Genomic DNA, 27,910 nt, shown 5'->3' with positions numbered 1-27,910 from the left:
AACAAAAAGAGGAACTTTGGCACCAAAAAGACTGTAACGTTTAAAGATATCTACTGGATTTGACTCATTTTGACTGAAGCTTCATATAGCTTCAGATAAACTTTACATACATTTTTGCACAAAGGGAGGCTTGTGGAGGCTCCCATCCCTTTCATTGTAAGTGCTTTATGAAGGAATCTTCTATGGCCAGTATGAACAGCAGGAATGACTATGGCAAGAAAAACCTGTCAGTGTTCATTTGGGCACCTGACTATTTTTTTAAAGACAGACTTGAAAAATTGTGAACCCATCCTTGAGGTGTAGAGACAAAAAATGTGAGAGAGAGAATAATTGAGATTGCGCTGAATGCTGCTGGGAACTGACCCAATTTTGGAGTCAGTAAGCCTTTATAAATCAGGCCTGACTCAACTCTAGGTGGGGTTTATCGTCCAGTTGGAGCCGGGATTTCCGCTTTAATAACAGTAAACCCACTTTAATACAACTATTGTGGGGACAACCGATAAAATTTAGCACCACTTCACTCTAGTATGTACAAATTAGCCGTTAGTTAACCGTTGCTGTTGCCATGGAGCAGAGCCAGCAGGCGGTGGGCGGGCTCTCACCGGCTTTCCTCTGATTGGTGGAGCATCCAGCGCTCCTCTTCCTCTTCGATGAACCCATTGAGAGGTCGGCTAAAGCTGAAGCTGTTAGTGCCTTATCAGAGCTGTCTTTACCGGTAAGTACCACAGGATAACTTCAACATTTTTAACCTGCTTTCAAATATATTTAGCCTGGCGTTGCTGGATGAGTAGTTTCACATGTTCTACAGTTGAGCAGTGTGTGTGAATATCGCTAAAATCAAGCAAAATTGTCTGCACCGGACAGGTAACGTCCCCTGCTAGCGGTTATTCTTAACGTAAAGTCGTGATATATTCAATGCCAGTCGTTTGCAGCAGTGATTTACCGTTTACCGAGGGACAGCAAACATGCAGAAGCTGGGCGTTTCACCAAGTTTTATCGTCTTCACGTCCGTTTTGGGGGTTTGCCAGACCCAGACGGTCCTGAGTAGTGTGCCTGGGTGACGCAACACGGGCAGATGATGTCAATAACGGCTTCTCTTATGGTCTTTTTTAGCTTTGTTTCGTCTTTATGTAACGCATTTTTTGGCACACATGTCCGGTGTTTATTTGAGATGAGCTCTGTCGATGCAGAAACGTTAACACATAGGTATTTCAGCCAATAGATGTGTTTGCTGCTTCACTGGGCATAAGACATCCACTGCATACAGGGCTTAGTTACACAATGAAATCTGGTTGCTGCGGGGCAAAATCACAGACATCATGTTTAACCGACAAGCTCAGCTCGGCACTCTCCCAATGATAATTAGATTTCTCTGCAGATGACTTCCTAATGTTGCCATGACATGTCTGATGTGTTTAAGCTTGAAATCTGTGCAACCAGTCTGTCTTAAAAAACAAGAGTCAGGTGCTCTAATGAACATTGAAACAGGGTTTTCTTACTGCAAGCATTCCTCCTGTTCATACTGGCCATTAAAAGATCCCTAATGCACTCATAATGTAAGCAATGGGGGACAAAATCCACAGTTCTCCTGTGCAAAGTCCCTCTTTTTTTGTATTAACTATACTTCCACCGCAGCACAACAGGGAAACACTGTCCGAGGAAACACAAAGATGGAATTTGATGCTAGAGAGACTTAAAAAGACCTAAGACTTAATAACTCAAACTGCTGAGTTTCAGATAAACTTCAGATAAACTTTTAAATGCCTTTTTGCACGAAATGACTGTGTGGACACACTGGATTTTGGCCCCCATCCCCTTACAATGAAAGTACATTTGAAGGGGATCCTTTAATAGCCAGTATGAACAGGAAGAATGTTTTCAGCGAGGAAAACCTCTTTCAATGTTCATATTGGCACCTGACTGTTGTTTTAAGACAGCTGAAATGCTGCAGTTGTTTCTGAGCATCTCATACTAACTGTACTCTTATTTTCTTAGCACAATGACAACACTGTCGCAGACAAAAGAACTCTTCCGGAGAGCAGAAGCTGTCTGTTTCGATGTGGACAGCACGGTCATCAAAGAAGAAGGCATTGATGAACTTGCCAAATTCTGCGGTGTGGGGGATGCAGTCACTGAAATGTATGTGTGCACATGCTGTCAACATCACATTGAATAAGGGGGAAAAAAGCATGCACAGAAAAGTACAGTTTTATTAAATATTCTCATATCACTGGACTTGTTTTAAATATTATGCCATTTCTCGCTATTTTCACATTTCAGGACTCGCAAAGCCATGGGTGGCTCAATGACATTTAAAACAGCCCTGACTGAGCGTCTCTCCATCATCCGATGTTCCAGAGAACAAGTGAACAAGCTGATTACAGACCATCCACCCCAGCTGACTCCAGGTATCAGGTAAATGTGAAGAATCCAGTTTGAGACAAGTTACGTCATATTCCACACAATACAGTAAAACTTTTCTGTTGCATATGATAGTAAACTGAATATCTTAAGATTTTGTACTGTTGATTAGATAAAACAAGACATTTGAGGAACATGGCCGTGAGCTTTTTGAGCATTTTTCACTATTTTTCGATATTTAATACACATCAAACTAAAATGATTAATTGAGAAAATGTCGGCAAATTAATCGCTAATGAAGGTAACTGTTAGTTGCAGCTTTATTTTACCCCATTTTCTGTTCAGGAACACTCAGTTTATTTATTGTGAGGACTACTATTCAGTCTGTGAAAACTGTAGTATGATGTGTGGCTCTGGAGGGAGATTTTTTTTCAGATTTTTTTTTTAGCAATGTTTGCTGTTCAAATGTGGACAGTAGAGTTGTGATGGTGATATTCGTTTTAGACTTGAATACGCCAAGGAAAACATATTGGAAGCGAGGATGGATGAAAGTTGCTTTTTAGTTGCATTATGGGAATTGTAGGACCCAGTGTTTATGTAGCTTGGCACATACCAGGGACTAAAAGATAGATTATCGCTGCATCTCTGCTGCATCACTTTTGTTTTTAATATGTCTCTCGGTGAGTCCCTTTTTAGGGAAATTCAATACTAAATTGCTGGAATATCCATGAAACTATCATAGCTGCTGACATAGCAGACAGTGTACTGGGAGTTACTGCACTTTATTATCCTAATATATCTGAAATGAGATTTTACCACTGCCTACTAGACAAAAAAGTAAACAAAAACCGCATCCCTCTAAATTAAGTGATGGTAACTGGCCATTTGTCTTCATGCAGGGAGCTTGTGGACCATCTTCACCAGCGCAACATCAAGGTGTTCCTCATTTCAGGCGGCTTCCGCTGCATTGTTGAACATGTGGCTACTCAGCTAAACATTCCTCTGCACCATGTTTATGCCAACCGGCTCAAGTTCTACTTCAATGGTAAGAAGTGGAGTCTGTTTTTGTGAATTTCTAGACCGGAGCATCACAATCTGTGTCTGTGTGGACTTGATTTGTCTACCCGATGTCAAAATGTATTAATCTGAAATCAAATCTTCTCCTTCGTCATCTCAACATTTTTCCCAATACTTACGTCATGTTGTTGTGAGAAGCTGCCATACTACAGAGCTAAATTAAACGTGTCTTTGTTTAGGAGAGTATGCTGGTTTTGATGAGAGTCAGCCGACAGCTGAGAGTGGTGGAAAAGGAAAGGTCATCAGCATGCTGAAGGAACAGTTCGGCTTCAAGACTGTGGTGATGATTGGAGATGGAGCCACTGATCTAGAGGCCTGCCCTCCTGCTGTAAGTGTTTATATCGCATCATATGTAATTGTCTCCACATTTAAAGGCCCAATATGTATCTTTTCTGCATTAAAACATTAAAACTTAAAACAACTAGACCTATGTTTATATATTTTGTTGAGTTGGGTACTTACGTTATCCCAAATATTTCCAACAATGTTCAAACCCAGAGAAATCTGTAATTTTAATAAAGTTTACTGTCCGTTTCATTTGGTCGTCAGGCATCATATCCCCTTCGCGCATACATCAGTGTTGTGGTTGTCCACCAGAAGCTGTCATAAATTTACTTTTTATGCAATTTTAAGCCACATTTTTACGATACACTTTTTAGATCTTTTAACCGGATGAAGGATTTTAGTCATTGGATGTTTGGATTGTAAGTTATCAGAGAAACAAGCTGAGCAAACGTTAGCGGCAGCTCAGCTCAGCTCATACCCCCTCTGGACGTCCTGTGTCCACCAAACAGCGTGGGAGAAACACTGATATTTATTCAGTGTTTTTACTGGTTTTAATCATCAGGTCTGTTTGTTTTGGAGATGAAGAGACCTCTGCGGATAATTCGGCTCCCAGTAAAATCATCCTGAACAATTAACACTGAAGTAATCCTAAGTGGCAGAAGTTGACTGCAATGACAGCAATGTTGACTGAAGACAACAACTCCCATGATCCCACACTTCACAATGTCATCAAACTCTTTTGTTAGTTTTGAGCGAGAGACCCCATAGCGGCAGAAAATTGCATATTGTCCATTTTAAGTTCACACATGCATGTTTGATGGATGGTTAATACTGTGTCCTTGAAAAATAAGTATAGCATATATCTGCATTTTGGCAAATGACAAAATTTAAATATTGGAAATACAGTGTGGTAACAGTGTATTTCTTTCCCCCTGCAGAGTGCCTTCATTGGATTTGGCGGCAATGTCGTCAGGCCGCAGGTTAAGGACAGGAGTTCGTGGTACGTCACAAGCTTTGGAGAGCTCCTGAAGGAACTGGAGAAGATCTAAGATGCTAAAAGAGTACTGTTACTAATTTTAACATTTTATATTTGCACCTAAAAGTGTGCCTCTGATGGTTTTATCCAGTGCACGTTTTCTCCCTTTAGACTCTGTCAATAGATTTTTATAATGAATGAAAATGTTTACACTAGAGAGACCAATTTTACCTTCATGAAGCTGTTGCCCTCTTGATTTTTATACTAGAAGATACTAAAAAAAATAACCAAACACCGTCTTATGTGGAGGTTAGAAAGACGATTTTAGTGTTTTTGCACTTTTTGCATCAAAGACTTTAGGTAAGCTAATACAACTCCTGCATATTATGGTATGTGCAATGAGCGATAGAAATGTTTTTAATTCTGTATGGGTGTTAAAAACTGTAACCGGACATGTCATTGAGTGTGGTGACTTCAGTCCTGTAAAGATCAGCATTAAACACAACAACATGCTGTCAAGAAAGCTGTTTGAACTACTTTAATCTGTGTTGGTGTTCTTGTCCTTCCCTCTATGCTGTTCTCTATGAACTGATGAACAAAAAGACAAGATAAACATGCTTCCTTTAACGATAAAATCTGATATTACAATATGTAGCAGCATGACTGCCCTCTGAGTGCCAGATTCACTCATTCACTGATAAGATAACACGTTTTCGTACAGGATCATTATGCCCCATTAAAACATGATCGATAAAAACTGTTTTTAAAACCAGGCATGCTGTCTTCACAAGAGAAAAAGTAGAAGCCAAAGTTACAAACACAGCACCATGAAACATCAACATTACCATGACAGGGAAACCTAAACATCCACAAAAAGCAACTGAAAGGAGGAGTTTGCAGAAAAAAATGATATAAGGTTTATAACAGAGCTCAATTATAAAATTGTGAGGTTTTCATCAAGAGTTAGCGCTGTGTTCCCATGAATAAACAGAGGCTTTCTCCCTTCACTCAGCAATGGTGAGGCTTACATTTCTCAGCACACCTAAAACAGATAACACGTACTCCAAATTTACATTAAAATAAATAAATAGCCCCTGCATTGTGCAATGAGCTTCAGCAGTATTGTTGTCCTGTCTGTCCTCACACGTACACATCATACAGCTGCTTCTTTTCAAGTAACTTTGGTTCTAAACCTGGAGACGAGCTCTCTTCATGGACCAGTTTTAATGTGGCACGGGACGTTGGACATAATGAAGCATCAGGAGGTTTCAATTAGCCAAATTTACTCATCCTGCTCCAGAAAAAAAAGAAAATGGAGTGTTCTAGTGACATTTTGAAATGATAATAATAATAATACAAAGACAGTAACAGAGATAGGATGTGGTTTGGCAGCACTGACAGGAGGTTGAAACCATGATAGTGATGCTCTGGATGGATGTAACATTCGAAAGGTTTTCAGCTTCCGGGTGGTTTTCTTGTTTCACTGCAGCGGGGAAGCCTTTGTTGGGATCATGATCCTGGAATCCATATGCTGAATAAGAGGAACTGGAGAAAAAACAAAAAGCAAGCAGCTCAATATGTTTCTCTGTCCGCACAGTTTAAAGGTCTTTTAGAAATTGATCTAAACGGCTCAATATCCTGTTACTCAAGACAAACGAGGTGAAGGTCAATAAAAACACCTATTATGAGACTGCATAACAACTTTGTTTGTGGAACAGGGTTGTTTTTTTTTGCTCACCTGTATAATACACCACCTCGTCCCAGCCCTCCTGCTGCCAGGCGCCGTTCCGTGTGTCTTCTCTGGACTGAAGGTCTTTGTAAGCTGAAATCATCAAATCACACTTATTACAGCACTGCTCAGAGTAAATGGAGTCACTTCTCTACAAGCCAGATGTTGTTTTGCATGATTTTATTATCAGTTAATCTGGTAACTATTTATCACTTCAGTGATAAATTGTTGAAGCTTTAGACACTTGGATGCAGCAGAATTCAGTTGTGAATACATATTAGGACCCTAAATAAAGGCACTATAGTGAAAGTTTTAGCAAACAGTTGCCTATTTACATATCGAGCAGACATGGAGCAACCTTAGTATTCATTTTGAGTTGCATTTGTGTCCACCTGCTGAACAGAAGACCAATATTCACTCCTTTTAGCTCTGTTTTGCTCTCCACCACCTCCTTAAGGAACCCTGGCTTTTCAACTGCTGAATGCTCCATTAAGTTCACCAGCTAGTCTAACTTGTTCTGTCTGCTTGTTTGGTGCTGGGCAGGTCACGCACACTGGGTTTATCAGAGCTTTCTTGATCATAAAGACTATGCAGGTGACAGTGAACGAAACAGTAAAGTTGCGTGCCTTAAAACCACAACAAGGAACTAAGAGAAACTAAAACGCTCAGTAAAGCTGAGAGGAACTGCAGTCAGGTGATTATCTGTGGGTTTGTCACTAGGAACGACCCTGTTCACATTAGTAGCCATTTGATCTGTTGGTTGTACAAAAATATCATTTAGTGCAACTTAAAATCTAAATTGTTAGATTTTTACAATAATTTACAATAATATAAAACAAAGAAAAGAAGCAAATTCTTAAATTTGAGAAGCTGGAACTTTGAAATGTTTGGAATTTTTACTTGATAAATGAAGATCAAGTTCAACTTTATTTTTCTGTCAGTATGCAGTACTTTTGTATAAAGCTGAAATTACCCCAGAGGTGATGAACCATGTAGAGATTGCCGATCTGTGAGAAAAACCCTCCCACAGCTTCTCTGTTGTGCTGGCGATATCCAATGGCCCTGGCCCTGCAGACACGAACAACTTCAGTCACAACACAGGCCAAAAACACTGAGACTTCATCTGGCACAAGACCACGCTTAAAACATCTGACCTGTGTTCAAAGAAGGAATTTCAACATCCTTTTGAATTTGAACTGTTTTGACTTTACACAATAGGATTTTGTCTGTTTTGTTAACATAAGCTGGACGACATTTGTCTTCCACAGAAATGATTATGCATTGCAACATCACATCCAACCAAAAGATGTGACGCCATGGCTTACTGTATGCATGTTTATGAACCTCAACACTTGCCAAGTCCATGTGAAATGAGCGGACTGGTGTTCTAAATCCATTATGCTCTCCTCAAAGTAAACATTTACTTATTCAAATTATAATCACTGTCTGGATACAAAACTATAAAGTTTCATGTTGTTGTAACTTGAAGTAGGAGTTTAAGCCTTCAACTAAATAAATTATATTGAAATTACCTTAAATTGCTTTTCTGGCATAATGTGCACAACTATAGAGGTTTGTTCAAACAAAGGTTGGTTGAAGTAAGCATAAACACAAACATAAGAGAACTGTTTTTGGGAAAAGAATGACCTAAGCATTGGTCTTTTTTGTCAAAGATGATTATTTATATCACACATAGGAAGGAGGGAACCATGAAGTCTCAAAGGAGAAAAGCACCTGGATATTATTAAAGGTTTTACATATAAAATAATGCACATGATGGTGATCATGATGATCTGTTGACTGGAAAAAGACACACAAGACTTGACAGTTTGACGACTACAAAGCCAGGAGACATTTTAGAAACACTGGAAATCACTTGCAAGTCAAACGTGGCACTCGTTGCAAAACTGGTCAGACAAGTACAAAAACCAACAAAGAAATCTATCGCAGTGCTATCAGATTGAAAAAAAAAGTATGCAGAAAACTAAGGTGTGTGCAGAAAACTCATGTCTTCATTTGAATCAATTGCAATCAGCTGCATTGCACAAACTGATAAGTGTTGACCCGTTGACTCTGTCAGCCCGAGTCATGGATCTTTTCCAGGCTCATTATACTGAACTATTATGCACACACATTTGTAGTGTACTTAAATCTCCCCTCAAATTTGAGTCTTGGCTCGAGAGCATGACAGTGCAGCTTCAGAATAGACCCTCTCTGTGGAATAACTCTTATTAATGACAGCATGAGGAGAGAGGTTTCATGTAGTGCAACTGTTCTGTAATCACAGTTCAGTGAATCAAATGAGTTCAGGCTGCCTTACCAGTAATTACCCCACTCGATCATGGTTCCTGGCTGGAAGAAAGAAAACACAATAGACTTTATTACAATAAAACATATATAATTCAGAGCGTTCCAAACTTGAGATGGATATCACACTTTCTTTCCAGAGAAAACGAATTAACACAAATAAATGGTAAAGACGTAACGCAGGTATTTTGTCATCGTGGAGACAAACTGTAATAATAACAACACCCGAAGGCTTCTTCAATCATTCTCTGGTGCTTGAGACAACAAACGCCCCGCTGTTTCTGCAATGTAATCTCAGTGTGTGATGAGGGATAATAGCTTGCATTCATCACGTGTCAAAGGGAGCGCTGACCTAGAGACAGTTTTGCTTTTCAGATTAGAAAGAACGACTTAATCTGCAGGAGCTGGCAGGGTGTGTGTCAAGCATTATGTAGCAGAACTAAGACTGCTTTCAGTTTAACCATTTATTCAGGCTACAATCATGTGCCATTGGATTGCAGATTTCACCCATGAGGCCATAAGTAGATAAAAACTGTGTACGGAGAGCCGCAGTCAAAAAAAATAGTACAAATGATGACTGTTGAAAGCTGAAGACACGAGATCATTACATGTCTGACAGTAGTTTTGCGAGCGCAGAGGTAATTTAGAGGTCATGGAAGGTAAGCATGTGACTGAAAGATTATTAGTTTAAATAGAGATAACGTGAGCTGGAAAAGTGAAAGAGTAACGTTCTTCCTTTCTGACCAGCAGCCCTGAAGCCTCAGATGACTGATGGTGTTTGCACCGGTTAGCATCTGGTGAATATATACAAACGTGTCAAGTTATGATGATACAAAAACAGAGTGACCAGCTTTCCCTGGATGAACGTTTACAAAACATTTGTCTGTAATATCATACTTAAAAAGTTGATTTTACATGAAACATTGCCCTGCAGGTTTCGAGTAGACCTGGTTATGCTGTTAACTGTTTAATGATTCCCCAAATTCTCTAAGCTCTTTTGCGAAAAAGCAGTTTTGCAGTGTATAAATGAAGAGTGATTAACTTAATATACGCTGCTACACACTGGAGCTTACCGTCTAAAACTAGGAATGGTCTGATCTGTCACACTGGATCAGTATTAGGACAAATATGGACCTTTTTAATTGTATCGCATTATTATAAAATTCAGTGTTTCCACTATTATTTAAATTCATGCAGTCACAGTGGACTATTTTAGCGACTTTACAATCCCTGGCCTCATGTTACTTTACATAAAAATGATTCTAATGACGCAGTGAGGCATCCAGGTTTTAGATGTGGGGAAAGAGATCAGTACTTGGTATCAGCAGATAGTTGAGGTATCAGAATCGGTATCAATAAAAAAAAAGTTTGGATTGCACACACAAAGATCTATAGTGCCACTAAAGATGAGATAACCTGCTGCTCTCGCACTCACCCTGAGCTGGTAGGACCTGAGTTCATAGATGTTGGGTCCCTCTCTGGGCACTGGCTCGTTCCAGAAGCTGAACTCCAGCAGAAGCTGGTTCCTGCGAGACAAGAGCATCTTACCTCGCTCCTTCCTGTAATCTGTGAACTCCTGCCGGTGAACAGACAATAATCAATAAGCTTTACTTCGACTGACAGCTTTGTTAGCGCATCACTGAAGTATTAACAAGATGTACGCGAAGGGGTCTTTACCTTGTTCTGCCTGAGCTTGTTCATCACCTCTGTCAGAGCTGGGTATCCACCTCTGTAACGCCACAGATGAACTGAGGAAGAAATATAAGAACTTTTACAGGACACAGGATAGTTAAGTTTTAATACTGTAAAAACATCAAGATGTCAATCTTATAGCCTTTGACATAAATATCCCTTTGTGAGAAGTTTGGATAAATACAGGACAGACATTTACTGAAACATACGCCTCTTTTCTTTTTTCCAGTAGGTTTAAAAATGAGCATCTAGAAATCAAAACATCCATCAGAATCACTATTATTTATATTCAGCTTATGTTAGACTAATTATTAACAATAATAATTTGTCATGGATGTCTAACTTAATGGATAAGTCTGCTTTTTTAAACAAACTGTCAAGCCAATAATTCAGCATTTCACTGTACAACTGGGACACCTTCTTATAACACTGATTATATAAAAGACCTGTTATACTGCAGATATTAGTAATCCTACCAGCCTGGTCTTGTTCTCCATACCAGGTATTCCAGGTGCCCACCAGCTCACAGGGGTAGTACTTATCGGCATGGATGGAGGGCAAAACATCCTCGCTGTCACGAATGAGAAATATCTTCACTGAACGACATTTAAACCAAAACTGAAATACAGCACAGCATATCCACAGATAACTGGGCTGTAGGACATTGAATTTAAATCTATAGATGAGTAGAAATTTACTTTGAAACAACAAAATCTTAATCACAGTCACGTGTCTTCCAGTCACATGTCTTCTGTCTAATGTTGCAGGCCCCATATTAGTCCCCATATACAAATAGATGGCCTCCAGTCATCTTAGGTATGAGCAAGGTTGGTCTGTGAAGGACTGAAGTCACGCCAGCCTGTCAATCACCTCACAGGAATAGACTGCTGTACTCAGTCGACCTGGTCTCACACTTCTACTACTGCTATCACTACTGCTGCTGACCTAGATATTTGAGTTAGTTTATTGAGTTGTTGTATATAATTTAGAATATAATAGAATTTGTTTCTTTTACCTTTTTTACCTCATTGTTGACTGCATAACATTTTAATTTCCCTTATCTTATCTTATCTATCTATGTAAGTTAACGACTTTACACACGCTAGATTAGACCGTATTGTACAGCAACACTCACCAGAGTTTGTTGTATGAGTCCAGGCACTCCGGCTTCACATTATGGACTGAAAAGAAAGTTGTATTTAAAATAAATCTCATCGTCATTTCAAGATAGATAGTTTATTTAAGGGCTGAACAATTAATCAAAATTTCTATCAAAACTGCAATATGGCCTACTGCAGAAGGCGCAATATTTGATAAGGGTGAACTCTGTGCCAAAACACCATTTTAAATTAAATATTGTCATGCTGCACAGACATGCTCATATTCTACAGACCCCCCTCAAATCACACCATAATTAATATGTTTTTCAATGAAAATGATCATTCCCTCTAATATTGCAAATCATATCGCAATTGCAATATCAGTTAAATTAATCACAATTGTTCAGCCCTAATTTATTTTTTAAGTATAAATCTTGTAAGGTCAACTTACACTGAATTTTGTAGAGATTACTCTCCTCATTTTTGGTCAGCAGGTTTGAGTGTGCATCTTTCCTGGGATCAACTTTCCTCACAAACAGTGACTTGAACCAGCTGTCCTGTCTGTCTCTGCTGCCTGATGTTGCAAACCCCCTGCAAACAAAGATGAGTTGTTGTGATGATGAACAACAGCTGGATGAAAGTCTCGTTTTAATGACCAGCATGAAGCTCATTGCAAGACTGACTGTCTAATCTCTCAACCTGATACTGTATCTGATGAAATCTGCACAGAAATTGAAGGACAACGCACTAAGTTTGCAGTGCTCCATTCATAATACAGACTGAACTTGAAATGTCAGCACCTCTGCTGTATATAGGACATACACAGTGATACTGATGCATATGAAATACATCAGTATCAACCATCTCTCGGTATCTAATAGTGTAAGGCTTGTAGCACCTGAGACATAGGCAGGTATCAATATGTTCAATAAAGTAACTGTTACCAGATTGACCTTGAGATTTGAGATGCTCCGCAGCAAAATATAAAAGAAACTTGTACTTTTCCACTTTCACCAGTAAACACAAGCACAGTTAATGCCACAAATCCCGGGATAAATCATATTAAAGGTGCAGTTTTCATGTAAGTTACTGCTGAAGGCCACTGAGGACTGGCTAGCAGTCACACGGGCTAGCTTGCCCAGGCTCACCGTAGCCACTGCTGAAATGAAAAACATCTTTAAAACATAACCAACACAGCCTACACCGGACCCCCCAGAGACCAAAACTGAACATGCACACTGATAACTAGCAGACCTGCTCCAAACGACGAGCTGTCCGGCCGTGTGGGCCCTGCTCTTAGCCCGACCCAAACCTCCGCTCACTCTCTGAAGGACTCCAGTCGCCATCTTCAACTGGGCTGCTGCACACAGAGCAGAGCTGTAACGTCCTCTGACCAGCAGGGGGAGGCATCATCACAGCATCATTTATTTATTTACTTTATTTAAGTATGTATGTATGTTTGTATGTATGTATATATGTATGTATGTCAGGTTGAGAGCCTTTTTTAAAAATATTTTTATTTATTTATTTTTGTTTAACTTTTACTGAGTACCATAAAGAACAAGGTACATTCTTTGAACAAAATGCCAGGGTTAACAAACAACACATATAGAAGAGAAAAATAAGAAAAAAGGATAAATAATAAAACAATGAATGAATGTATAAATAAAACAACAGACTAGTTTAAAAAAAGACATTTAAAAAATACACTCAATAACAGTTTTACAGCCTTATTATTAGTGCAAGATTTCACACAGGATCTTTATTATGATGATATGATAGATAGATAGATAGATAGATAGATAGATAGATAGATAGATAGATAGATAGATAGATAGATAGATAGATGCACTACTGCACCTATCTAACATACACATATACAAACGACAGCTACACCTACTAGAACATTTACTTCTGCACACACAGTATTTTACACAACTTTTTTTGTTTTTGCAATCCACAAGTCAGATCATATATATAGCCTTAGTATTGTAATGTTTATACTATACTATTTACTGAGTATGTTCAATGATGTTAAAATGCTATGGTATAGTACACTGTACATTAGTGCAAGTCAGGTGAATATAGATGTGGTTGTAAAGTGCATGCTTGTCCGTGGATGTTAGAATTAAGTGTACATTGAAAGATGAATAATTTACACAAAGTTTATACATATGTAACAGTATATAAAGACAAATAGTATAGATTGAAAGATTATATACAGATTAATCTGAACTATGACAGATGTGATGGATAATGTAATAAATAAATAATAGTCCAGGTGAGCAGTCTGTCTTCACTGTCAGTCGCCTCTCATGACACAGAGGAGAGTCACTGTACAGACTGATGGCAGCTGGCAGGAATGACTTCCTGTAGCGTTCTCACTTCATACAGTAAATAACATACAAGTATGATAATAGGGTATACTAGCCTGCATAATGACAAAATAAATTAATGAATAAACTAAATAAGTACATAAAAAGCACGATTATAGAAAGGAACAAGGAAGCATGTAAGGAAAATAAAGGCTGGCCAGATATATGTAGACTTCTTCTAATAGGCTCACACAGCAGACATTTAACTTTTCATAGTAGGAAAAGCACAGGTGTTACTAATAACATACCAATAGGTGTCCAAGTAAACAGAGACAGTGTGATAGCTAAATGAAATCGAGCTATCATTAATCTTAGTTATTTACACATGTGCTTTTCTAAACCCTGATAAATGGCATCCATGTTTTTCTGGTGCATTAGTGGAGGATTCATCTGTCAAAATGTCTTCAGTGGAGAAAAAAACCCCAATACAATCCAGAAGAGGATTTAAACTATCGTAGAATGACACAAAATAAAAACTCCACATTCAGATAAATATCTTGTGTTTTATGTTTTTTATTTGTTAAGTCAAGTAAGTAGTATTTGTATAGCCCAATATCATGGATCACAAAATGAATGCTGTTATAAAGGCAAAGTTTGCTCACACCAAATATTGATTTGATTTAGGTTTCCTCTGTTTACTGCTTTACTTTTAGTGCCTAAAACTTGTGAACAATACTGTAGTTTTCCAAATCTTTCAAGAATTTTGCCATATTTGAACAGCTAATGTAATATCTACAGAGGTAGCATCTATGCTTAATAGTGAAAGATACCTCTCTCATTTCATTGCTGATTAAGAAAACCACTTACATTATACTAAGATTAAGACTTTTTTCACAGCAGATATTTTAAATGCCCTGCACACTATTGTACAGCCTTGATGCACCTTTGTCATTCCAATTAGTTCAAGAAATCCAGTGACCTCATGTTCACCTCATGTACAGGGCCTTCAACTTGTCAGTGAGGAAATTAATAAAAATAATTAATCAAAATAATGATGGCTTTGTTTTATGTAGGTGATTCGTAAAGCCATGCCAATGATTTCCTGGTGCTGGAACACCTAAGAGTGCAGCCTTTATTTACATTATTAATTAAACCTGTGCTTTTCCTGCTATGTCATGTTACAATGCTTTCTGTGAAAAGGCCTATTGTCTCTTGTAGTTGATGAGCCAAGTCAGAGACATTCTTGTGAGCATAGCTCCCACACACAGTAAATTTTTTAAGTAAGTCGGTGCAAACTTATGCTGTGCAACCAAACTTTGTTCAAACATACATATGTTTATCTTGAATTCAAGTGAAGATTTTAAAGTTTCCAAAGATACCAAATAATTCAGGCTTAAGTTTTGGAAAATACGGCTTAAATGGTACAAAAATCGGAACATTTCACTCAGTGTAAACATTATTTTTCTAGTAATGAAAAGTTGTGACAAAGTGATACTAAATATACGTGCATATGATCCTTTAAAGCAATATGAAGGAAAACTGGATTTTAAAGTGTTAATGCTACACAATTCAATACAATATAACTTCATTGTCCACCTTTGTTGAAATTTGTCCTTCACGACAGCTCAACAGTATGTAACAGTGCAACATGAAGACATTGAACATTAGAGATAACATTTATAACAGAAATAATGTAACTTAAGTCATATTAGACATGTTCAACCAAACAGCAATACAAACTGATAAATAATACAATCAAAGACAGCTGAATTCCATTAAACTGCTTCAGTTTCAGGGTGCTGGTGTCGTGCATACTGGCTCACTGTCACACTGTCATGACTTACTGGGACACTGGAATAAAACAGAGCCATTGTTAATGTTATTAGTTACGGCTGTGCTTCTATGACAAGTCAAAATGTCTGCTGTGAAAAAGGCCTTTAATATCAGTAATAAAAGTGACAACAAGATAAAAAGTTCCAACTTATTTTACTTACATGAAAATGAATGTGCATGGTCATCAAATACCTTCCAATATACTACACTAGTTGGACAGATGGGGGTGCTATTACTCAATGCATAACCTAGCAACAGCAATTTTAGAGACTACAGTCCATCTGGATAAACACTACGGGCTAAACTCACCAGCGGGCATGGTGTAAAACAAAACTGACTTCAACTCAATGATAATTTCTGGATTCAACAGCAAATAAAAGTGTTCAAAGTGGTAACCAGAAACCTGAAATGGCATCTTCAAGAAACCAGTGCATCACTTAATCCACACTAAATGAAATATACAACCCCATGCTCAAGTCTAGGACCACACACTAGCCATGAACAGATTGCAGAAGAATTGACATTGATGTTTTATAGTATAAAATGTAACATATTTAACAGACATGAACATCTTTTAACATTGTTGAGTTCAAAGTTAATAACCATGACACCAGATCACAGAATAGGTTGGCTTTAAAAGTTCCTCATACACTCTTTGAACTGGGGTGTCTTGCACCAATGAACAGCTACACAGCTTGAAGTTAGATACTGAGTCTTCTGATGGACTTTACAGCTTTACTAGCTGATATTTGTGATTGTTTTAATTAGTGTGTCTACATGATGATTGTTTTGAGTGAACAAACTGTCTTATTGTGATCTTGTGTACATGTAATCGGTTTTCAGGTCTCTGTTGATCTAAATGAGGTTTCCTGAATAAATGAACTAACTAACTAACTAACATCTCACACAAGGCACCTCCTGGAAGACAATACTAGTTTTGGAAGGTGGTATTGGCATTGCCTTCATACTGGCATCCAGTTTGTACAGAAAGATGATGAGATAAGATAAGATGCTGATTCCTGCGGGCAAGTTAAGGCCTTTATTCCTAAAAACTGCTTGTGTGTGTTATAAGACCTTCGGGAAGAGCACATGAGAACTTAGTATCCAGTTCCACATGGATGATGGACAGGGCGATGGGGTTGCAACCATGGAGGAATTCAGTACAGTTGTGATTGATTTATTATTTGACAGAGTGACTATGAAACTAATGGGGACCATATTGCTAAAGCCCACTTGGCTTTAAGAGAAAGACTACTTACCACCAGTGGAATTCAGAAACTATGGTGGGATTTGTTTTAAGTTCAAAGACATGAATCATAAGGGAGTGTTTTCTCAGTGAAGCATTTTTGAATAACAAAAGGCAAAGTGTGGATATGTCTGGGAATCCAAAGTATGATTGTATCCACAGTTTTTCACTTTTAGTTAGTAAATTTATCAAGGTGGTTGATGTTGGATAGGAAACATTCACTTAACGTTCACCTCAGTAGTTATCAACATCCAAGATAATGGTATATTGCACATATTTCCTAGAAAATGACACCTCAACAGCCACAAGGTATGAGATGAGATGTTAAATGGTGCTGTTCTGTTAAAGTGAGCAAATCAAAAGAGAAAGCACCTTTTGGAAATCAGAACAGTGCAATTCCTATAATGTCAGTATTAATCTGAGTGATCAGATCAGTGTTTTCTAATGAATGTAGTTGGATGTGGAATAGTTTCACAAAGGGCACATTTTATTAATGGAAGAAGTGAGATCAACTTGTAACAAAGAGGCCCAGCTTTACTGCTCCAGATGTACTGTACATATACTGTACCTCATTACTGGTACAGTTAAATGTACGTTGTGGGGGCTTATCACAGTGTTGGGTAACCTTTTGGAACATTTTGTACCTGCTATTTACATCCCACCCAGGGAACCTTTTTAATCCATGCACAAAGGAGTAGTGTTTAACAGAGTAGATCATGTATTTTTAGCAGTGAATTGGCTCAAATCCTCATCCAATGGCAACTATAGTGTCATAATTTGCCAATTACCTTGCCGTCACCTTCAACAGTGGACAACCTGCATGTGGTCCCACAGGGCTCATTACTTGAGTCCATGCTTTTCTTCTCTTATAGCTCCACCTGGCAGCATCATTGTGTAATATCATATTTCCATTAATGCCTGATAATGGCATTAATACTCAGTGTCCCAACAGCATGAACAGCGTAAAAATATCCCTCTGTTATAGAGCAGGGCTCCCCCCCCCCCTCCCCTCCTCATTACCAGGCTTGAGGTGCCCCTGAGCCAGGCCCTTAAACCTACTCTGCTCTAGTGGAGCTGAGCATTTCTATAGCTTCCCTAGATAAATAAAGGTTATGTTTAAAAAAAGATCTATTTTTATGATTGTATACAGCTCAATGAAAGCAAATCTGAATAGTTTTACAAAACATCCCCAACTCAAGGTTTACTTACTAGCTTTTTAACTTGCTTTTAAAAGGCTTTCAACTGTATCACAAGCATTGGCGCACTTTTAGGACCTCTTGTCCGTGTTGGCTTGAAAGTGAAGCATGAAAGTTCATTCTTGAACTTGGAGATATTTGTTTGCCAAAACTTTCCCAACTCAGCTTTTTAATAAGCTTTCAACATCACATAAAACCGATCCCATCTCCACAACAACCAAGCAAATGTCAGGCCATATGATACGGTTGAAAGTCAGGACAAATGCCAATAAATGGACCTTTATTTGGGATTAAAACAAATATTTCCAAGGTCAAGGGATGACTTTCATGTTTCAAATCTGAAATAGTCTATCTTGGTGCTTTTCTTGGTCCTGCTGACCTTTGCACAAGATGTTTCATAGAGTTTCGTTTTTGTAACTAGTTGTGTGCTCTAAGCCTTTTACATAGCACTTTACCATAGGATAGCAGCTGTATATATTTTGCTCATTCTTCGTCTTCTTCTCTATCGTACAAGGCCATGCTGGTGCTGGTGATTTGTTTCCCTGCAGCTCCAAAGTCACTTACAATATACTCAGACTTCACTTTACAATGATTTTCTCTATACCAAGGCTCAGAGAAGAACAGCTGTGAAAACAGCTGATATGAATCCTCCACTAATGCACCAGAAAACCATGGATGCCATTCATCAGAGTTTAGAAATGTATAAAAAAAACTGGTTGGTCTTTGCTCAACTCTCTTGAACCCACATGGCTAAATCCCCAACCCCAGCGTCTCGTATACAGTATGTCCTGGGTGGATCTTTAGCAAATTGAATATCTCCAAGCCAAATTATCTAACCGGCTGTCTTTGCAGCTCCCTCTCCCTTCTCTTATTATCTTTGGCTTTATTATGGACATGCTTGCTGTCAAAAGCTCTCCAAGAAACGCTGTTGGACTTGTGAGAAAATGCTTTAGACGTATTGTTTATAGACTTCACTCCTTATCGTGTCTGGGTACTGCAATGAGTAAATGCAGTACTACTACGCACAGTGGCACTAAAACATTTATAACATCTGATGTTAATAGATTAATATACTGGTCTGTGTTTATATTTAAATAATTTAATATAGATAAGGAAATGACTGTCGCCAAGAATTACCATAGTATGCTCAGACATCTGCAATGTTCTAGAGTGATACATTGATTGTTGTCGCAGATTTTGATATACTCTGAAATGGACAAGAAATCTCTCTGGGGTCTTACAAAGTTGTAGATATATCGGTGTCTGTTCATTGTTCATCTGACCAAGCCAAACCCTGACATATGTAGGGACTGTGATTCTCTATGTCCATCAGAATCTCACGGACCTGGTTCCTCCACCTTTTTTAATGATAAAATCTAGCACCTGATAGGCACATATGAATCCTTAATTTATTGCTATTGTGCAAATTGACCTTGTGGTTTTTTTAATGACCTTTTTTTCAAGTCAAGAAAATTAACTCATCAGCCTACATTCTGCATGCAACGGTTTTTTTTTTTGTTTTCATGGTTCACACATATGTATATGATAAAATTCCTGTGATTTATTGAGGACAAATAAAGAGGCATATGTTTGAAGGGGATATTTTAGGTGTTCCTGAATATGATGTGCTGTTTGTATTAGTACTAGAGTAAATTAAAAAGGTCATATACTGTATGAAATTACCCTACACTTGCCACTGCCACTGTCCCTTTACGTATGCATCATTTACCGACACATCTGGACTCTCTTTTCTGTGTCTCATCCCTGTTTGCATCTATGTTTGGGTCAGAATTTTTAAAACATTGTCGAATTCATTTCCAGTGATCATGAACGATACAGTATATTACAGCTGCTGCTGTGCTACTGCCCTAGTGTAGGACAGCTATACAAAACCTGTTTTATATGAAATCATATTTAAATTGAACATGTTTCTCAGCTGTACAGCTTACCAAAAGATTGATGATACTATTTACACAGCCTAACAACTGAGAAAAAGAGCCATTATTTATTGAGGCTGAGTGGGTGTCACAAATGAAAACTTTGTTTAAGCACACAAGGGGAAAGTCTAATGTGCAAACAAAGTGAAAGGCGAGATCAATTGCTTGAGTTGATTAAAAAGCTCCCATTCTTTGCCAAATATTAAAAGTCCTGCTGTTTCATTTATTAAGAAAATGGTGGAAACACACCAACCATACGATTTATTATCAATACAAAACCATCATAAAAGGGTAGCTCTGGGGTTAAGCCTTCATTTTCAACAGAAAAAAGCCTCCAAAACTGCATGGTCTAGGCTTGAGCATAGTCTCTGAACTATTGGATCATTTTTATCTTAAATTATTTTTCTCTCAACCTTTGAGAATGGACAGAATGGGGTCCTGGGAAATCCTGTGTGCTTACTGTGGTATTTCATGACGTCGAATGCAGTTTATCCTTTCTGTCTCAGCTGCCGCACTGTTGCACTTCTTCTCTATAGGCTACAGTAATATTCAGACATAAGGTCAGAGGTGTGAATGACAAATTAAGTGGGCAGTGTTCAAGGCCAAAAATAAGATTACGTGAAGGCGGGAACAGCCTTCTTGAGCCAGGTCTCCATTCACTTATGAGATGTTTGTCTGGAAGCAATTTATGCTTTACATCATGTTTAAATACACACAGAAGGGTATCCACAGATCATACATCACATAACAGGAACAGAGGTTTGTCCAATGATTTTAAATTTTTAATGAAATGCCAAAAAAAGAGCATAGGTATGTTTGAGAGCATGCTTTTGAGATTTGATGGATTAATGGTGGGCTTAAAAAATTTTCTCTCCTTCTTTGTGTGGATCAAATTTTTGGTGGTATTTCAGACTACATGTTTTCTCAGGAGGAAAAGGAGACAGTCCGCTATAATTAAATGAATCATTATATAATCCACCCCATTACAATTGGAACAACTAAACTATCTATGCAGGCATATTTTAATATTTTAATGCATCAAAACAAAGACATGAAAAACCTGGAATATTTTTATTTTTTTTTATTATTACAGATGGTATAGTAGATATGAATTAGAAGATATACACGGCAAATATTCACGTGGTAAATAAGAGAATATCTGACCTCTGGAGGCCTACTGCTGAGCATCCTGGATTTGTGATTAGAAACCAGGGGACGGTCCGGTCCTGCACAGAGCTACATGTGTCAGTAATTCCTCACAGAAAAATGCGCCACTGACATACCGCTATATCTGCAGAGTCATTCATTCGTTTTCCATATCTTTTTGTTCCTCTTCAGGGTCACAGGGGGCTAAAGCCCATTACTTTTATTACTGCAATGATCTAATATCCCCATGTGGATGAGTGAAGTTCTATCTATCTGCTTTTTGGAAAAAACTGGTAATACATATGGATGGGTCATTATGTGATACTGATCCTGTTTCAGTTTAATTTGATGGTCAATTTTATTCTGATGGGTATTTCGCTCCCCTCCACAGGGATTATACTTGGGCCAAATAAATAGATAAATACATTTGATAGGGGGCTGTCATATTAGCTGAAGTCTAATATAAAAACTAATATAAACTAACTCTTTAATCTATTCCAGAGTTCAGCATCAAGGGTAAATACGAACCAAACTTTGAAAAACAAAACTCTGACAATACACTTTTTTGACTATATTCCCAGATTCTTCAAAGACTTGTCTAGTTGGCATGAATTTTGAGACTCTTAATCAAACCTAACAAGGACGTGAGTTGAAATCTCCTTGCTCGTTTTTTGCAATTCAAGAAAAATATGAACGTGTTATTAAATATGAAAATATAAAACAGAGGAAAAGAAATTTGATATAGATAAATGCACCTGATAATACAGCTCTAAATTCTGGTAATTGGTTTATCAGATAATGGCTTCCATTTTTGGCATAATGGCTGAAGGCTTCTGTCCTCAAAACGTCGGTAAGTCTGGCTCGTATTTATCTCTTAGACAAACAGATGTTTTGCTCAGTGACTCAATAAATCAAAGCAAAACTTGCAGTTGTAAAAAATATGTTTAGCTGCCTAATGAGAAGCACACAATGAGGATTGCAACTGTTAGGGCAACAACAGTAACGTTAAACGACGGTTATCCCTACTTGTCATTGTTAAGGGTAGGCCAATTTTTTTTCCTAGGATGGCGAAGTCATGACCCGCCCTACTCTGCCTCTGATTGGTTAGTACTTGTTGCCTTCGTTGGTGGGATTAGTTAGATTTAGGCATGCGGAGTGAGATTGGTTAAGGCTATGGTAGGGATATCAGGGTAAGCCAATCAGAGGCAGAGTAGGGCGGGCCATAACTTCGCCATTCTAGGAAAACAGTCGATGTAAGCTAAGTACTGCAAAACGCAGTTCCCCCAAACAGTTAGTTAAGCTAAGCTAACTGTGTAAACTAGTCAAGTAAGCTAAAAAAAAAAAAAAATGCATTCACAGTGGGATGGGTGCCTGTGTTTTACAGTAATCTTAATGGTTTTTACAGATTTGACAGAAGAAAGGAAGGACTGAGGAGGAACATGGATTATTATTTTCAAAGGTAATGGTATTACAATTGACAATTTTTTCACTGCCACCCATAATTAGAAATGTTAAGCACTTTCTTAACTGGAAACGATTCACCATACTGTAAACTACAGTGTTGAGAGTACTGCTCTGTAAATTGTAAGTAATTATGGTAACAATTAATGTATATAATGTTTTTGAACTCTATTTGATATTGTATTTAGAGCTGCAATGATTAGTCGATCAATCGATTAGTTGTCAACTGTTAAATTAACTGCCAACTATTTTGATAATTGATTAATTGTTTGGAGTCATTTGCTAAGAAAAAGAAAGTCTAAATTCTCTGATTTCAGCTTCTCAAAGTGAATATTTTGTGGTTTCTGAACATCTTTGGGTTGAGGACTGTTGTGCGGGACAAACAAGACATTTGAGGCCATTGTTTTTCGCTTTGGGAAACGGCGATCGACATCTTTCACCATTCTGTGAAATTTTATAGGCCAAACAACTAATCGGTTAATCGATAAAATAATTGTCAGATTAATCGATGATGAAAATAATCGTTGCAACCCTATTTGTATTTCTAAAAGGTTGTAACAGATATTGCAGAGGTGAAAGTCAACAGTATTTTAAAGTTTACAGTAATATTAATGGAAAAATTTCAGGCTCTATCATTATTGGGCAGGCTTTGGTATTTATAGTCACTGATGCAGATGAGGTTAAGTCAAGGTAGAGGTCAAAAATCTGTATTCAGAGGGACTATAATGGTCTGTTTTATCTCACCAAAATTCACAGCAGTACAGCGTTGATCTGCAGCAGTAATGGCCAGAGGTGGGAGCTCACTGTATGAATGACTTTGCCAGTTACATTGGAGGTAAGAGATCCCATGATACATCCTACACCAAATAGATCTGACATTGCATTTGTTAACAATCAAAGTCAGAAGTGAAAAAACATGGAAAACAGAGGAAAAAAATGGCAACGTGCCTTTCTTTTGGCTGCTAACAAGCACCAGAAACCAAAGCAGAGCAAATTTGGCTCATGGAAGAGTACACTGAGGAGAAGAAAAGGTGCAAAAGGTAAGATTTAGTGTTATCCTATTTTGAAAATAGCTATCTTGTTTATTTTCAACAAGGAAAGATTTGACCTCAAAGCTTTTCTTAGCTGATTAAGTAATTGATTTTTAGAAGAAAAATAGCAATAAACTTTCCTATTAGGAGGGTTATCAATAGTGTTTCAGTAAAGTAATGCATATCGTTTAATTATTGTTGTTTTTAGTAAATACTTAATTTGGATTGTACCTTTTATACACAGTCTGTAAGAACAGACAGTAAAGACAGTTTATCAAATGTAAAAAAAACAATTCAAGTAGAAGCTTGAGTTATTATTTTTGCAATAAAAAGCAGATGCACTGCATAATGAAATTTGGAAAATAGTTTAGATAATTGTAACTGGCCTTATTTGTTTTCCATTACAAAATGCCAACTGCCTGCTTCCAGCAATGAGCACAGTGATCCTGAGAAGTGGGACTAAGTGAGAGATGAAGGTAACAAGGATTACAGCACATTTTACTAACATTTTGGAGTGACATGTACTCAACCTGACATTGTTGAACCTGGTATTTCAGATACAAATCAGGAACATCCACCTAGAGGTCTTCCAAAAGTTACCTTAAAAGAAAAAAAACATTTATGTTCCTGTGGTACATGGTGAACCAAAGAAGAAAGATCTCTCCCAAACTATGAGTCATAGTCAGTTGCACAGAAGTCTTTCCTCAACTTACTCAGCATCTTTTGAAGTCTTTGGCGCTTACTGGCTGAATACCTGTGAATAGACCTTTGGTGTTTTATACAAAATGTGTAGCATCAGAAGCATCACACACCCTGCACTTTAATGCCACAAAATAGGGCAGTGTGGGGGAGTACATGGATAAAAAGTCTTCCAACCAGTTTTCCAGTAAATGATTTTTGACATAACTGGAAGATTCATAAAGAAGGGTGACAAATTAAAGGAAAAACTGGTACAGGCTTGAATGCTTGACCCCTACAGTGAGGGGATCTGGTGGCTCTGTTATGCTTTGGGGGGCATTTTGCTGGCATGGTTTGGGTCCACTTGTCCCCTTAGAGGGAAGGGTCACTGCAAATCAATACAAAGTTGTCCTGAGTGATCACCTTTATCATACGATGAAACATTTCTATCCTGATGGGAGTGGTCTCTTCCAGGATGACAATGTCAGTGACCCTTCCCTCTAAGGGGACAAGTGGACCCAAACCATACCAGCAAGAAACCCCCCACAACATGACAGAGCCACCAGATCCCCTCACTGTAGGGGTCAAACATTCAGACCTGTACCGGTTTTTCCTTAAATTTGTCACCTGTCTGTAGTTGCCTACATTGGACCACAGAATGGCATGATGGTAGCAATTTGAGATGTTTGAGAGTTATGTAGAACACAGACATTGACACTATTGCTATTGTTATAATGGCAGCATACATCCTCCAAAACATGTGTTTGGATCCCTGAGACATACCATACATGAGGAGTTTCCACAAGACAGGTATAGCAGCTGCATTTGTAAAAAATATTTTTGCAGAATAAATGATCTTTTCATTAAATAATGAACACACTGAAGTTTCCTGTTTTTTTTTGCTGGACCTACCATAATGTGATGTCATCATCTGTGTTATTGTGATCTGTTAATTCACAACCGTGACATAAGTTTTCTTTAAATGATGAGCTGTTCCTAAGGGTATTATTGCTATGCTACTGACGTTTATGACGTGCTTTTGGGACAACTCTGATACAGAGAGGCTTGTGAGAAAATTTATTTGGACTCTCCAAAGAACAGAGGTTCACTAAAACAGACACTGCTGCATCTCTTGTAAAGTCCTCATGTTTGTGTAGTTGGCAATAACTCATAAATGGAACTGTTATGTAGAAAATAAAATCCTCATGCTGGTCAGTTTGTATAGCCTCGCTGCAAGGTATTAATAGGTGCTAGGTTGCAGATATAAAAAGGTAAAAAGGCAGAGTGATACTTAAATAGGTACAGTAGGAGCACTACATCAGGAGATATTAACACTCAATGTAATGTCAGCCAACCATAATGTGAGGTTTTAATGGTTAATAAAAGATGCTAATGTATTATTAGCTGTAAATGACAGCTTGTAAGAAGAGCTAAAAGGCAATGTCAATCAACAAGTCCTTCAGATACCAAAGTCCAGTCCAACCAAATACGTTGTTTAACCGTGTGCACTACAGAAGAACACACCGGAGTATTTTTCAATCTGGGGCACCTATCGCCAGTAATCGACAGGACAACATAATTTCCCTGTGCTTTCCAAAACTGTTACAAATCACTGTTAAAAATAATGATGTGACAACACTATGGTTAAGGTCTGGTTCAGTTTAGGCACAAAAATGACTTGGTTAGGTTCAGGGAAAGATCACCGTTTGGGTTAAAATGATCACTTTGTTAAAGTTAGACCACGTTAACCACACCACGTTAAAAAAACGTGTTGGGCGACAACACCACGTTTGGCAACCTTTGTCATCATGGCCACAATAGGTAGGGGATGATCATAGTTACAGTTTCTAAACAAACAGCGCAGCCATCTCCTGTGTCCACACTGCTGGATTAATGCCTCCTTCCATCCATCCTCCTCCAAATGTGGAAAATTGTCAACATATGTATGCGTCATCTGAACTGCGCCACATCTCCAGGTCATATTTACTACAGCCGCTAGATGGCATCTGTCACTCAAACGTAACAATAGGTCATTTTTGGGCAACTGACATTTAGACCTATCGTGTCGTTTTTCTTGGAAGAACAGTCTCTGTTGTTATTTTGAGCTTTCAGTTGTTGCTTTTGTCCACATATCTTGTGAAGCAACATTTAAAGACACTTTATTAAAGGCAGGTGCAATGTAAAGGTCAACCAGCCTATTACGGTATGTAAGCATGTAGACTGTGCCACCAACAACCGTAAGAAAAATATGTCTGTGTCATGTGGTTAATAGAGACTGTTCACAAACTTTTGCTGACAGCAAAGGTAATATTACATTGTCTTATTATTATATTTAAAAATCACGGTAGTACTGGACCAGGCTCTAAATACTGTTACAATTTTCTCCCAAGACAAGTAAGCAAAGGACTGCAAATGAGGTTAATGTTTGAGTGATATTCCAGCTGCAAAATATTTGAGAGATCTGCGGTGAATTCCATTTGTGTAATAGCGCTGTGTAAACATCTCTAGAGAGGGTCACAGTTTTGTACCACATGTGGCCACAAATGACAATAACAAGTAGCTCATTGAGTGATTAGTATAGAAAGAACCCACTTTGTATCTGTGACTGATTCCCCAGTCAATACCGTCTAAAACTGGGTCTATGTCACAGAAAATGCAGCTATGCATTATCTTAATGTGTGAAATTAGCACAAGACTGCCAGTAAATGCAGGGAGAATTACTACTTTACATTAGATATTGTAAAGCTAGTTTCTTTGTAGTGGCCAAACATACATGTATTATGAATACACATTTCTCAGGATCAGATAGATATGTGCCCTTTAGAGTTACAGCTGTAATAAACTGAACATGTCTTGTATGTGTGTCAATATACACATACTGCATATTGTTTTTGAGCTATTGACACTTTTGTGGAATTTCTTGAATTTTAATTTTTATTGCATAGTTTACAGTAGTGGTTCAGAAAACATGTTGAGAGAGGGAGCAAGGAGAGCTCAATGAATCAATCACGGTTATTTGGTACAGCCTTTTACCACTGTCCCACCAGAGTCAAAGAATACTATTGGTATTTGAGGGAAAAAAGGAAATTACTAGTCCTCATTAACTGATTGTTATATACCTGGGGGTTAAATGTCAACTGCGAGATGATCAAAATATTTCATGCACTGTACATAAGCTCTTATCTTCCTCTGTCCCTGACCACAGTTGAAAGGAAAGTGAAAGGAAAGTTTTGAAATAAATTACATTTATAAGAAATGGCACAGTGTTGGTAAGGTTATGGATTTTTTTTATTGTTTAATACATTAATGAGTTTTCATGAGCATATGTGTAACTAATGAAATGCCTGATGTCAGCGTTAGTTCAAGCATTGACATTAGTTAAGGACCTTATTGTACTACCGACATTTATCCATTTTATGAGACACCATGTTACCTTTCACTCAGCCAAAGGTTTGCTCTATTAGGTCACACACAGGCTGTTCAAAAGCATGGAGCCAGACTGCACATCTGAATTTTATTATCTTGAAACACTGTTTCCAT

At 38.0% G+C, this 27,910-nt stretch overlaps 2 protein-coding genes and 1 long non-coding RNA gene across 4 annotated transcripts; 2 read left to right on the top strand and 1 right to left on the bottom strand.

Annotated features, from left to right (window-relative positions):
* Window positions 1-557: 557 nt before the first annotated feature.
* psph (phosphoserine phosphatase) lies at window positions 558-5,241 on the top strand. Its single transcript, XM_067594682.1, has 6 exons — window positions 558-715; window positions 1,996-2,139; window positions 2,281-2,415; window positions 3,261-3,406; window positions 3,618-3,766; window positions 4,662-5,241. Exons 1-6 carry the CDS (start codon window positions 651-653, stop codon window positions 4,770-4,772), a joined length of 750 nt encoding a protein of 249 aa, XP_067450783.1. The 5' UTR covers window positions 558-650; the 3' UTR covers window positions 4,773-5,241.
* On the bottom strand, window positions 5,223-12,940 carry nipsnap2 (nipsnap homolog 2). Its single transcript, XM_067594681.1, has 10 exons — window positions 12,782-12,940; window positions 11,979-12,118; window positions 11,563-11,608; window positions 10,904-10,998; window positions 10,413-10,483; window positions 10,171-10,311; window positions 8,749-8,780; window positions 7,402-7,496; window positions 6,438-6,521; window positions 5,223-6,244 (listed from the first exon to the last, which is right to left on the bottom strand). The coding sequence occupies exons 1-10, from the start codon at window positions 12,871-12,873 to the stop codon at window positions 6,180-6,182; spliced, it is 861 nt and encodes a 286-aa protein (XP_067450782.1). The 5' UTR covers window positions 12,874-12,940; the 3' UTR covers window positions 5,223-6,179.
* Window positions 12,941-22,370: 9,430 nt separating this feature from the next.
* Window positions 22,371-24,897, top strand: LOC137186732 (uncharacterized). Of its 2 annotated transcripts, XR_010929090.1 has the most exons (6): window positions 22,371-22,526; window positions 22,606-22,659; window positions 23,418-23,496; window positions 23,632-23,701; window positions 24,122-24,168; window positions 24,250-24,897. It is a non-coding gene; the product is annotated as an uncharacterized lncRNA (long non-coding RNA). The 2 variants fall into 2 exon arrangements; XR_010929091.1 differs by lacking the exon at window positions 23,632-23,701 and having other exon boundaries at window positions 22,377-22,526.
* Window positions 24,898-27,910: the final 3,013 nt, after the last annotated feature.

The sequence above is a fragment of the Thunnus thynnus genome, chromosome 7, assembly GCF_963924715.1.
Source record: "Thunnus thynnus chromosome 7, fThuThy2.1, whole genome shotgun sequence".
NCBI classification, from domain to species: Eukaryota; Metazoa; Chordata; class Actinopteri; order Scombriformes; family Scombridae; genus Thunnus; species Thunnus thynnus.
This window is presented reverse-complemented; position numbering and strand designations above follow the sequence as displayed.